This window comes from Prosopis cineraria, unplaced genomic scaffold (assembly GCF_029017545.1).
Source record: "Prosopis cineraria cultivar Desert tree isolate PC_DT_omini unplaced genomic scaffold, ASM2901754v1 PC6, whole genome shotgun sequence".
Taxonomy (NCBI): Eukaryota; Viridiplantae; Streptophyta; class Magnoliopsida; order Fabales; family Fabaceae; genus Prosopis; species Prosopis cineraria.
In genome coordinates, this window is record NW_026555337.1 from 5,806,224 (window position 1) to 5,820,070 (window position 13,847).

Sequence of the window (13,847 nt, forward strand, 5' to 3'; positions counted from 1 at the left end):
TATACTTACACATGACTTGATTTGTTATCATTTTGCTCGGATTTTTCTGACCTTTTATAAAAAAAAAATTCATTTAGTCTCATAACAAATTGACATGCTTTTATACTTTTACCCTTAATCCCAATTACCACCTAAAATTTTAAAGAATTGAATTAAAAAGTGACAATTTATGCTCTCGTGTTTTAGAATTGCATGGGAAGAGATGCTTTTTCAATTCAAGTTTACCAAGTGCTGTATTTGTTATGAAGAGTAAGAAATAGCATTTATAATGGGATTGAATAAGAAATAGTTTACCAAGTGCAAGTCTTGAATAATAGAACAACATATAGCTTCCCCCCTTTCATCACAAGCCACTTGATTTCTCTCTCATAAACTACTTACATTCATTCAATACGATCATTCTCAATACACCCCCTGATTAACAGGCACTATCAGAAAGATCAGAAGCCTCCTCATGCAAAATCAAATCGTCACATTCGATACCATTTCCAAAATCTAATAACAACGCAGGCTTACAAGTTCGCCTTATATGGCATGATAATTGGATGCTACAATTCATAATAACCCTCCTTCAGGATGGGTGTAAGGTCCTTTTGTTATCAGATTTTAACTAATGTTATTATCTCTTGCAAGATATTAATAATGACGTTGTAATTATTTAAAAAAAAGAAGAAGAAGAAGAAAGAAAGCGGGATGGCCTTTGGCAGTTAGGCTCACCCCCCCCCCCCCCGGTTTTTTTTTGGTAGGAAAAGAGGGCTAGCCTTCCCCAAGTCATATACCATCCTTCTCTCCCCAGCCAACTCCATCTGCTACTCCTCTATTCACTGTTACAATGTCCTGCCACATTATTGATTCTTCGTTGGTTCTGACACACCACTCTCTCTTGATGAGGTCTCTAGTGGCTGGGTATCAGACATTGAATTGCTGATACTGTTCTTCCATCTCCCCGGATATTCTAAGATATACCACTCGCACACGTGCACTTCCCCCATATTGAGCAAACAAAATGCGTGTGTCAAAGACTTGGCAGATGTCATCAACCACTATCTTAAAGAAAGGCACTAACACAGGAGCTCCTTACTGAAAACACTTGACAATCCACGAGCCTTCATATTCATACATGCATTACACAGCCTAGGCAACGTCTAGCCAATGAAGTCATCTGTCAACAAGGTTTTGGAATTTGACCCGTTTTTTAACACTACCCATTCGATCATACCCAATACCAATCTTGCTATGCATCAACTTTATGGCTAAATCTGCATTCCCGGCTTTCCTCAAGGCATTAATAAGCACAGTGCGAATTTTTCCAGGTATTTCCCTGCCTCTATCCACAATCCCATCAGCTAATTTGCAGGCTTCCTTCACACGTCCGGATTTGCATAGCACATTGATCATGTCTTCATAAGCCGTCTCAGGAATAATCCCCATCGGGGCCAGCTCATCCATGATCTTACATGCTCTTGCTACCTTGCCAGAAAGGCAAAGTCCGATTGAGAGTGCCCTAAAGGAGGCTGAATTCGGCGTGATTCCTTTGTCAATCATCACATCCCACAACTTCAGCGCCTCCTCATTTCTATGCTCATTGAAAAGTCCACTGACGAGTATTGTGTATGTATAAACTGTCTGTTCGCAACCTTCATCCTCCATCCGCTTAAAGAGTTCCAGCGCTCCATCCATTCTCCCACACTTCGACATGGCATCAATAAGGGCATTGTAGCAATAAGAATCCCGAGAGCATCCCTTCTCTGCCATCTCTTCAAAGAGCTTCTCAGCTTCATCTACTCTGCCTGCCTTCCCTAGACCATCAATCAGACTGGAATAGAATACAGCATTAACTGGGATGCTGTTAACACTACAAAACTTAAAATACTCCATGGCTTCCTCTAACCTACCGCACTTGCATAACCCGTTGACAATGGCTCCAAAAGTAACTTCATCTGGTTTGATCTCATCCATATTCATCCTCTCAAACAGTTTCATTGCCCCTTCCATGTTACCACTTTTTGCATAAGAATCAATTAACGCAGTATATATAGCCTTGTTTGCTTTATGACCTCTGCGAAACATAGTCTCGAACACGGTATATCCTTCTACATATTTACCTTCTCTACAGAGCCCACAGATTACTAAGCTATAAGCATGAGGTGGAATTGCCAATCCTCTTTCTTCTAATTCTTGGTAAAGACTCAAGCAAGAATCAAAATTCCCTTCAGAATAACACGCCTGAATCAGAGTCATATATGTAATCTTATCAGGCTCCACGTTTCGATTTTCCATGGCTCGAAGCTTCTCTAATGCTTTCTGGGTTTTACCAGCTTTACAATACCCTTTGATAATAGTGTTGTAAGTTACGATATCTGGTTGGATTTTTCCATCTTCCATTACCTCAAAAACCCGCTCAGCTGATTCTATAAACATGGAATTCACCAACCCATTCATCAAAAAATTATAGGTATACAAGCTGGGTTCTATGCCATTCTCTTTCATTTGACGCCACACCCACAGTAATTCCTCAACCAAACCAAGACTACCAAAACTTTTAACCAAAGAATTAGCAGATGAAACTGTCATCAAGAAACCCATTTGTTGTAGCTCCGCAAAAACATATCTAAACCTGTTCAAGTCGCCTGATGACAACAAAACATCAATTATAGATACATAGCAATCGAGAGTATGGGCATACTTCTTTTGCTTGCCAGCCCAGTAGAAGAAACGCAAAGCAAAATCAGGGTTTCTATGTAGCTCAGTGGATCGTAGAACATGTGCAATGAAATTTGGGGTCAATTTGATGAAAAATTTGCGGCAGTAAGAGTCCAAATTGGCTTCCATATTTGAAGAACCATCCAAAAGATTGATAATTTCTTTCAACCACGGTGAAGGCTCTAATTTTTGAGGAGCTGAGACTACATCAGAGACATCACTGAAGGGTTCTACCCATTCTGGAGGAGGAAGGGAGCTAGTGAACACAAACCTGTGCTTTGTGAAGAAACAGGATGTATAATCATAGTATGATGAATACGACGTTGACTTGACATTTTCACACAGATTTAGAGGTCGACGAGGAACAGGGATCGCTATGACAGTCAGGGGAGTTCGCCGTAGCAGCACAGGGACTCTTCTCATTAGGGTTTTGCCACACCGTAAGTCCGTAAGACTTGACCCCCCACATTGTAAACTAACACCAAGTCATGTTTTATAACGCGAACGGGACAACGAATCGGAAATGTTAGCGGCTCACAAGTTTATAACCCGACAAGTTGGACTGGCAGTTAAACTAATAACCTAATAATTAAATAACAAATAATATATATATTATGAGAAATAAAATACAACAATACAACAACGCTACTTGTCATTAATAAAACAAAAACATCACAATGTGTTCTATTCAAGTCATTAATACAACAACGCCACAAGTTCACAGGTACTACAAAACAAAATCCACATTCACAATATCATAACCCATAAGTCATAATTTCATCAATCATCAAAGATTAGTGGATCTTGATTAATCCAACAGAAAATTAATCAAAGCAGAGAATATAGCCTTCCAAGAGTTCTGAGTTTTTGACACATAGCACCAACACCACAAAGCAAGGCAAAACATGAAATTATAAAAAGTTTAGCTTTTCATGCCAGCAGTATGAGCCTGTAATTTGTCCCTTTTTTCCCCACAAGTCCAAACATTGTAATTGTAACTAATATCTAAATGATGTTACACGGGTTGGAAAAAATCATAATTAAAATCAGCATTTTGTGGCAGCAATAATTTCTGCAACCTTCTTCGGAATAATGAAAGTAAGAAGTCCCAGCGAACCAACAAAAGCCAGTACAGACAGTAGTCAACCATAATTATGAATGAAAGCAGAATACTATTAAGCATGTTCTTGGTTCTATGACGTGCACCATTGCAGAACGAAACATCAACGTGTAGCAGACATAATTATATAGTTCAGACTAGGAATATGAAGTAATGCTGGCTTTCATAAGCCAGGCATCGTCTGAAATGGAAGATTTCCACATAAATTGTGACATCTGTGTTTGGTCCTCATTCTCTTTATTAGAACACATTATTGACAGTTTTTTACCTATATGAGCATTTTATCTTCCTATGTGCATTAAATAATTTAAATGTATCATTAGAATTTAAAATTCTATTTAATATTATAAGATCTATCATTTACTTATTGAAATTATTATTTAATTCTTTTAATTAATAATCATAGTAAATAAATATATTAATATAGTAATGATGCTCAATTGTTAAAATTTTTTTATATCAATGAGATTGAATTACATCCGAATAAAAAGTATTCATATTATAAATTTTAATAACTTGATTGTTAAAAAAAATAATTTTTTTAGAAGAACACCTCAACCATAACATCTTAACTTTTAGATAAATAATTTTATTGTATATATCAAACACATGATGTTTGATATATTTTGATATTTTTGTTGCAATATTTGACAAAGTTTGTCAATACTAATTTTTCTAATTTCTTTCATCAAATATAAAATAAAATAAAAATAAAATAACATCCATATTTTAAGAGTCTGTGTGGTATTATTTTGTTAAAAATAAATAAATTTTATGATAATTATATCTTTAAGCTATTAAAACAATTGCACTTTACATACATAAAAAATTATATATAAAATTAAAACAAAAATTCTATTTAGCCTCTCCAAAATTTATATTGCGTTAATTTAGGAGTCAAAAATATAAATAATTAAAAAGTTAGGAGACCATTACCTCCTAACTTCACCCCTATCTACCATCTCTCTCACAACAACTTGTAGCGTGTGATACAGTAACCAGCAAGCCACAACTGTTGATCCAAACAAAATAATTATAGAAAGATAATATTCCTTCTAAATCAATTTATAAAATATTTTTTAAAAGTAAATTATAATCTAAAATATCTGACACTTTATAATAATTAAATTATTTTTTTAATTTTATGTCTCCTTGATTAGCATAATGATATTTAATATAGTTGCATTATTATTTAAAGGTAAGGGCAAAAAAAAAGTACATATCACTTTTTTTTATGATATAAAAAAATTATTCCCTCTATCCTAAATTATAAGACGTTTTTAAAAAAAATTTAATATTTTAAAATATAAGACACTTTGACAAGAATAAAGTTTCCTTAATGATATTTTTTTAATATTACCCTTACTATATATTCTATTTTTTTAATATTTTTTATTAATAAAGCATTAAATGAATGATATTTTTAAAAGTTTATATTTTTGTTTGAAAAAAGTAAGATTGTAAAGTATATTTAATAAATTTTATTGATATATAAGATGTTATCTAAAACTATTTTATAATTTAAAATGAAAAAAATATTTTTTTAAAAACACATGAAACGCTTAAAAATTTTTTATAACAACGACGGGAGAGAGTATTAATTAATACAAAATATAAAAATTCTATGAATCGGGGGAAAAAAATGAATGAATGGGAACCACGGTTTCCTACGGTCGACGCAGCACCAGAAAGCGGCGAGCAATCAAATTTTGACTCGCAATTCATGTTTTCTTCTGGAAGAGGATTACTTGCTCTATAGAGTATCCCACCCAATCCCATCATCCGATCCAGCTTCTCGCATGGCTTCTCTATGTGGCGTTCACGCTCCAAGAGCTCTCGAGTTTTCGCCAGCTCCCACTCAATTCCCCAGACCCCAAATCTCTACTGCAGTCATATCTTCTCAATTCTTCCGCCAAAGCACCCCCTTTAACAAAATCCACCGCCATAGCAGAACGAGAGATTGGGTCGTCGGCTCCGTCACGGAGGATCGGGAGGTAGTTCCGGTAAAGGATGACGGGTCAGAGGACACCGAAATCCGTTTAACTCTACAAGGGTCCGATGAACCTGAGGGTCTCTCAGCTTCTTCGTCGTCGTTTTCATCCAAAATGGACGCAGGTGGCGGTGGTGACGATTCTGATCGACTTACGAGCCGAGCAATAATGCAATCATGGTGTTGGGATTTGGGTCTTTTGCTGTAACTAAGTTACTAACAATTGACCATGATTACTGGCATGTGAGTTTCTTGACTACAAAGTGAATTTTAGTTTTCCGTTTGAAGTGTTACTTTTCACTTGCAGCTAACTGCATTTTAGTTATTTCTGTATACAAAAGTACATGCTAATATAATTCCTATAAAGACTCCGTTATCGCTTTACTTTGGGTTAGTGATGCGCTGACCCGCTTAATAATCTTTAATTATGAACAGTAATGCGCTTATCTGAAGAGTTGTCGGGATTTCTACCTGTTTTTTTTAATCGAATATAGGTATAGAGACATAACACTTTTCCGGGGAGATATATTTCCAGGGAAATATAATCGAGAGCGAAGATTAAGACATTTTAATAGTACAAAACGTTCCAGAAGATCCAAATGGGCCTCAGATGGACTTTCATAAACAAAGCAGGGAAGCGTGGTCTAGTACATCTTTACGAGTGCAAGCTTAAGAACTACTGTCTAATTGTACAAAGTCTTATATTTTTGATAGTCTAATTCAGTACTTAAGAAAACGACCAAGCAACGGTGTAATTTCTTTATAAGATATTTGAAGAACTGAACAAATATTATCTTCTTTTTATTCAGGGTTGGACCCTTTATGAGATACTAAGGTATGTACCTGAACACAATTGGATTGCTTATGAGCAAGCTCTGCAACAAAATCCCGTCTTAGCCAAAATGGCAATAAGTGGGATTGTATACTCCATAGGAGACTGGATAGCTCAGGTACGTTGCTGAGATGTTGACTCAAGAAAGTCAGTAATGCTCATCACACATTAGTTTTACTAACTCTTCAATGACCTCTTGGTTCTTACTAAATGTGCAGTGCTATGAAGGAAGGCCTCTTTTTGAGTTTGATCGGACTAGATTATTCAGGTCAGGCCTTGCTGGGTTTACTCTTCATGGATCTCTTTCTCACTACTATTATCAACTTTGTGAGGTGATTATTGCACTAATTTGGTTCAAACAAGAAAACAGGGTGATATGCTGTATGTGACTGAAATTATTTGATTGTTTTACAGGCTATTTTTCCTTTCCAAGGTTGGTGGGTTGTGCCTGCTAAGGTTGCTTTTGATCAAACTGTGTGGGCGGCAATTTGGAACAGTATCTACTTTGTGGTTTTGGGATTGCTACGAGCAGAATCCATAAGCAACATATATGGTGAACTGAAGTCAACATTTTGGCCCATGCTCACTGTGAGAAACCATAACCATTAATTTGTTTTGCTCATAACTAAACTGATTCCAGATGTCATGTATGATTAACTATCAGTTTGTGGACTTGATTTTAATGACATTTTAAGTTCATACAGAAGTCAAATATTTCCAATCTGAAAACTTGGCTTTCTTTGATTGGTGTGTATTCCATTCCCCTAGACTCAAATGGTTATATTTGTTGCTCCTGAAAGCTTGGAAGACAACTTCAGGTCATACTGTATCTTAAGGATCTCTGATGCTGCAATCATGGTTTTTTACTATGTTTATCTGTTCTATTTCTATAGGGTTTTCGTCTAGTGAACTGGAGCATGCAGCTGATTGAAGATGACACTTTGGCCTTTCTATACCTGATTGCTCCTTAATTTTGAACTTTACAGTTGTTGCTTCTCATCCATTCAAGAAGAGGGGAAAAAATCAAATAGTAATTTAGTTTTATCTTCCTGCCTAAAGACTTAAAAGGGGTAAGGGGAAAAAAGGGAGAAAGTAGCAAGGAGAGACAATTTATTTAGCATAGTAAACATTTTAAAGGGTGAGTAGTTATTTGATGGTAAACCAAACTGTTTGCTTTTGTAATTTTTCCAGTTCGCACATACTTGTTGATTAAATTTTGATTCTCATCCTCACGCAATTGATCAATTCTTGACGATATCCGTTGTTTATGGTTAACTGTGTTCTACTATATTCATCTAACAGAATGTGCTTTTAACACTGCTCTAATATTTCGCAGGCAGGGTGGAAGCTTTGGCCTTTCGCACATCTGATCACTTATGGTGTAATTCCTGTGGAACAAAGGCTTCTTTGGGTGGATGGCGTGGAGCTCATCTGGGTCACAATACTTTCAACGTAGGCACCTTATGTTGTTTTAACTTGAACTATTGCACATGAATCCGTCTGCCATGAACAGCACTAAAGCAGTATTATAATGTTCATATTTTATTTGGTTACTTAATAATCCCATACTGTCATTTCCATTTTTGAATGGTTGTTTGAATGTAAAACTCCATTAATAGACCTGTCAAGCCCATATGTCTTTTCTGAATATTGAGTGCATCGTTGTAGAAATGTATCTATTTTTGATGAGTATCTTTGCTATTTGGTCACAATTGTCATGAGTCTGGTATTACTCTGAGCCTTGTACTTTTCTTTCCGTGTTTAGCTATTCAAATGAGAAATCAGAAGCTCGAACATCTGAAGCAGCCGCGGAAGCAGCATTATCTAATTCTTCAGATAACCAGCAGCATGAGAACCGAAGGTATGAACGGATCCGCATACTCTCTCGGAGGCCTTATTGAATGAAAAGGAAACTATTCGGTGCATGTTAACCGTTGTTCATGCATTAATGATCTAATGCATTTGTTTACTAGTCAAGACGTGCTAAATAACTCGTCCTAAACGAGGCACGTAATAAACGTACCATATACTCATCCTTATGCAAAGCCGAAGTCATGCGTTCCAATAAAAGGAAAAGAAAATCTCCCATTCTCTTATTGATCTAGTACATGGTGACTTGAGTTAATAGCTGCAGCTTCTTGTTTACCTTGTCTATTACCAGGGAAAAATGAGTTGAAGAGATGGAATCTTGGAAAACGTGAATTGAAGGCAGTCACGAGAGTCACCAACCTTGCAAAAATGTTTGATTCAATGTTGCTACTAGCCTGCAGGGTAGTTCACATCCTTATGCCGTTGTGGACTACGCTAAGTTGCAGTACCAGATCGAGAGAAGAATATATGATTTCATATATGAATACTTACACAAAGATTGTTTATGCTTGTTCTTCTGCCTAATGATGCGTTGTAATGACTGAATCTACCTGTATGTATAAAGAACGCCTTCTCTTGCATCGACTGGTGAGGAATATCTAAAACCTCCATTAATACCAGCTAGTGTATTTTTTTTCAGTTGTTACGTATGTTATAGTTGGCATTAAAACAAAAGCTTCTTATTTATATAAACATGTGAGTCTGTTTACTGGAAGCTACTGGCACCTACCTAAATTTGTGTAAATTCATTTATCCATGCAGCCTAAATTCCTCTTTTAAGTGCAAACTGTCAATCTGTATATCTATATATATAATCTATAACATGTCACCTGATAATAAGTAGCGCATTTCGCTTTAATATATATTTTTATATTAAACTGAATATGTATAAATTTCGTGGTAAGCAGACTCATTTTTTTTATAAATATACTTAAAAAATAAATTCAAAATTATATTACACATATTTTTAACTAAATCGGTTCAGAAATTGGCAATTCAATTGAAGTCTTGGAGCTTCTTCTTTTTGGGGAGATGGTGACCTGTCCGACTATAAGAGAGAGTTTGATTTGGACTTCCGTGGAAATAGCACAATGGGTTGGGTTGGAGGCCCAACATTTTCCGGAGCCTCCCTAGTACCCCCTGTTTTTGGAGTTCCAGTGTCTTCCCGGGTCGCAACGGACCTTCTTCATCCTCTGCAATTGGAGGAAAATATAACAGATTCGTCATATCCCAAAGGCTTCAGCTGTGCAATTCGAACTCATGGCGAAGCTTGAAGAACTGGATGATTCCAAGTCCAAAACTACGAAAAGGAATCATGGATCTACCCGATTCTTTGTCTTCGTTGACCACCTCTTCCTCTTGATCTTTTTCGCATTCTTAGTCTTCATCATTTTCAAGATGATCGGCATTTGAATTCTGATGTAGGCGAAGCACGTTGGTCTGTTCTGAATCAGGTATCCACTATTTCCAATCATCCCCTCTTTTAATTTTTAACTTGCCGCACCGCTATTTTGCTTTCCAAATTCATGATACTCGTTATTGCTGCGCACTGGTGCAGGGATAAATGGTATGGGTACCGACTACAATCCTGTAACCTTTAGTGAGCTCATGTTGTAATTTACAGGGCTAATTCTCACATTTTCATTTTCATCCAAATTATAAGTTCTTTAATCTTTTTTCCCCATGCGAGTGAATGAGAGTTCTCTTTCTGTGTTTACCATTTCATCCTTGCAATTAATATGCTGCTCTCTCTCTCTCTCTCTCTCTCTCTGTTTTTTTTTGGTGAATATGCTGCTCTATTTTACATCTATCACGTTGTACTATAGAACAATGCTATTCTCTATGTATTAACTTGTATTTTACTTGTCAAAGTTATTGGACAAAAATATGGAACAACGCTTCCAACTTTTTTTTTTTTTTTCAGTTGGGTGTGGGTGGGTGGGTGGGTGTATTCTGGTTAACTCCTTTTTCCCCTCGAAAGTTTTAACTCAAGAATTTACGGTGTTACAATTTCCTCTAGCTTGTAGATTTAGACTGATAACATTTCTCATCTTGAGATTGTATTTGTGTATTTGGTAACCTTCCTTCTTTTCATGAGCAGGCTTTCCCTTGTTTTGTTTATCTTCTTTCTTGCTGTTGGCAGGACTCTCGTGACAGCTAGGCTTCGATATGGATATACTTGCAAGGGGAAATGTGGCGGTAACTGTCAGTTTTTTGTAATCTTTGTTTTTTGTTTTTGTTTTTGGCCAAGTATTGAGAAATATTTGCTTTGTTATTCTGAAGCTTGTGTAATTGTATTCCCCTTCTCTTTTTGCCTGTCATGTAATACTCGTATGTCTCAAGTTTACAATTGATGGAATCCTTATTGATGTCTAATGTCGGTAAGATGATCTAACCCTATCTATTTTCTACTTATCATCATTTACCCAGACAAGGATGAATAACTATGGCAGCTAAAATCTTGATCAAAATGCCAAGTATAGAACTTAGATTGCGTGGGAAAGACTCAGATCAAAACTGATAGTGACGGGATAGTCATTTTTCTTTCTCTTGGACGTTGAAATGGGATTTCCTTTGGAAAACAATATTATTCCTGATCTTTGATTTTGAAATGAAAAGACATATTAGGGATAAAACGCCTTATGTCTAGTTATAATCACTAATTAATTACGGTATGCAGCGTTTTAATCATTCACATAAAATTTCTTGCATTTGAAATTGATGAGTTAAGGTCCTTTTCCTTAATTTGTTTTTATCGTTTTAATTATTACTATTTTGTTGGGATGGGGTAGGGGTACCAGGGAAGAGAGGTTGAGATTATTTAGGCGTAGGCATTACTTTTTCCGTTATTTGGAGGATTGAGAGTGGGGGAGACTGACCCAAAACTACTATTCCGCATGCGATAGATTCCTAGTAGTTAGGTGATGTCACTTGCTTATCCATGGCACGCCTGCCTGTAGCTTTCAATAGGAGTATTCATGAGCGAGTGTCTTCAACAGGAGTATTCATGCGAGATGCGATTGAAACACTCTCATCTCAAAAGTTATCCTGTCCTGTTATGAGTTAGGATAGAATAGAGACAAGATTAAGATGTCTTGGTGTCCCAATAAATAAAATAATATAAAAAAAATTTAAATAATAACATTCATTAAAATTTTAAATCACATAATTTATTAAGTTTAAAATTAAAATAATACAAGGACATAAATCACAGCAATTTAAAGTCTAACTATTGAATTATATTAATCACAACTACATATTATAATAGTAAATCTAAGTGATCTTTATGCTATAAGAGTAGCAATAACAGGCAAGTCAAGTATAATATCATATTATTGTTCTTCTACTTTAATGGAGATGTATTAAGCTAATTACTCTTCTAAAAATAAAGTAAAAAATACATTATAAATAAAAATTACTAAACAGATGGATATAAGAATAAATTATTTAATATAATTAATATATTATAAAAAAAGATATCGTCATTTTTATTCCATGTCATTAAAATTATCAATATAAAAAAATTTTAATTTGAAATTAGAATTGCAAGTATTGAAATTATAATTGATATAATTAATATAAGTATAAATTATATTAATATAATTAATATATTTATAATAAAAAATAATATATAGTATTATTCGGGACGAGACGGGACGTCCCAATGATAATTCCGCGTCCCGTCTTGTCCTGAACCTCTTTTTTGTCCCATCCCGTAAAGTTTCATTTTAATTATTTTTGAGTCGGGACAAGAACTGTCCAGAAATGATTAGAACGATATCAGGTCAATCGAGACGGGTTCAAGTTGAACACTCCCAGCTCTCAGTGTTTCATGAGTTGGTGAGCAAAATTAAATGACTTTGTTGGTTCTAGCAATCTTTAAAATGTAAATTGAATAAACATGTGGCTGATGTGGAAGTGTGCAGCTGAAGGACTGTGACGTGAAGAGATTCATAGATAAACTCAATGCATGGCTCATATAATGAGATATTGATTGTTAAGTTCTGTCGTCGAGGAATTCTAGGTAAGCTCAATACCGAGCTCTATAATATTGATGAGTCATGCATATGTGTTGGGCACTAGTGGTAGTAATGTGAACATTTACTTGATTCTGGAAGGGAAGCCTGGGTCAATTTACCCCTGCTGATATTCTCCTTGCTGGTTGGTGAAGTACGTTTGTAAGATTAAACCCTATATTTCCTTTGTTATAACAAATTCTGGGTACCCCATATTAGTGTAACCTGGACAACTAATTGTAGGTGTTTTCATTTTCAATTTCTACTTTTCTCGATGCAAGTCATCTGCGTGTGAAGATTTGTTTCCTCCAGAGTTTCTGAAGAAACCCAAGTCGCATGTATAGCACTAGACGATGAAGAATTATGATTCAGGATGCATGATCAGCATCTACTTCGGGAGCACTACAAAATTACAAATAGCATGAATTTGTAACTCACAGCATGTTTATTCATCACGAACAGAGTAGAGCTTAAAAACTATTAAGTTCCACTCCCTGGAGCACACTTAATTATGACTAGAAAACGTAGCATAGATCGATTTAAGTAAGAAATAACACAATCTAGTTTATTTATTCATGCATGATTGCTTGGTAGTCATAACCGAATGATCTCAGGGAAGAACAGGTGTCGGAGCTCCACCGCCACTAGTTCCAGGATACGGGACCTCATAACCTGGATTCGGTACAAAGATATCATCACCACCTGGAACATAACTGCGTCCGGTCGGTCCTGAACCTGCTTCGATGCCTCCACCGGTGCTTCCACCAGTGTAGGGGTAGTGAGGAAGTTTAAATTGAGGCGGCAGTCCTACACGTCCAATTCCAGGAATATAGGCATCGCCACCCGAGTGAAACAAGAACTCTGGCTCTTTCTTGTCCTGGGGTTTAGAGTTCTTAGTAATGTGACGTCCGGCAGCAACAGTGGCTAGCAAGATGTAGGAGATGAGAAGAAGTGCAAGGAAAGTGGAATTGCACTTGTAAGCCATTGTAGGAGAGGAAATTTGTGGTGATATGTTTTTGTGTTGAAGCCACATGAGAATGGCGCCAATTTATAATCAGAGCTTTGGTGAAGTTGGATGAAATACGACGGCGACTTAAGATGGAGTCGTCTGAAATAAAATGGGGCACCTTGGTAGTTGATAATTTGGTGCTTAGTTAAATGCATTACACTTGGTTTAAAATGGTTTGGGTATCACTTTTATTACCTGCTTGTTTGGGAAATATTCACCAATGTTGCAGCGGCCAGTAATGGAGATTCCAGTCGGCTGATTTATGAGCCGACGCTCGAATAAAACTTTGATTGCTTTCCGCTGTATTT

The 13,847-nt window shown here is 36.0% G+C and overlaps 2 protein-coding genes and 1 pseudogene across 2 annotated transcripts; 1 reads left to right on the forward strand and 2 right to left on the reverse strand.

Annotated features, from left to right (window-relative positions):
• Positions 1–455: 455 nt before the first annotated feature.
• LOC129313409 (pentatricopeptide repeat-containing protein At1g03560, mitochondrial) lies at positions 456–3,195 on the reverse strand. Its single transcript, XM_054956472.1, has one exon. The coding sequence runs from the start codon at positions 3,124–3,126 to the stop codon at positions 1,159–1,161; it is 1,968 nt and encodes a 655-aa protein (XP_054812447.1). The 5' UTR covers positions 3,127–3,195; the 3' UTR covers positions 456–1,158.
• A 2,265-nt stretch (positions 3,196–5,460) lies between these two features.
• LOC129313412 (uncharacterized) lies at positions 5,461–9,153 on the forward strand (annotated as a pseudogene).
• A 3,799-nt stretch (positions 9,154–12,952) lies between these two features.
• On the reverse strand, positions 12,953–13,605 carry LOC129313413 (putative cell wall protein). Its single transcript, XM_054956481.1, has one exon. It carries the CDS (start codon positions 13,561–13,563, stop codon positions 13,141–13,143), a length of 423 nt encoding a protein of 140 aa, XP_054812456.1. The 5' UTR covers positions 13,564–13,605; the 3' UTR covers positions 12,953–13,140.
• Positions 13,606–13,847: the final 242 nt, after the last annotated feature.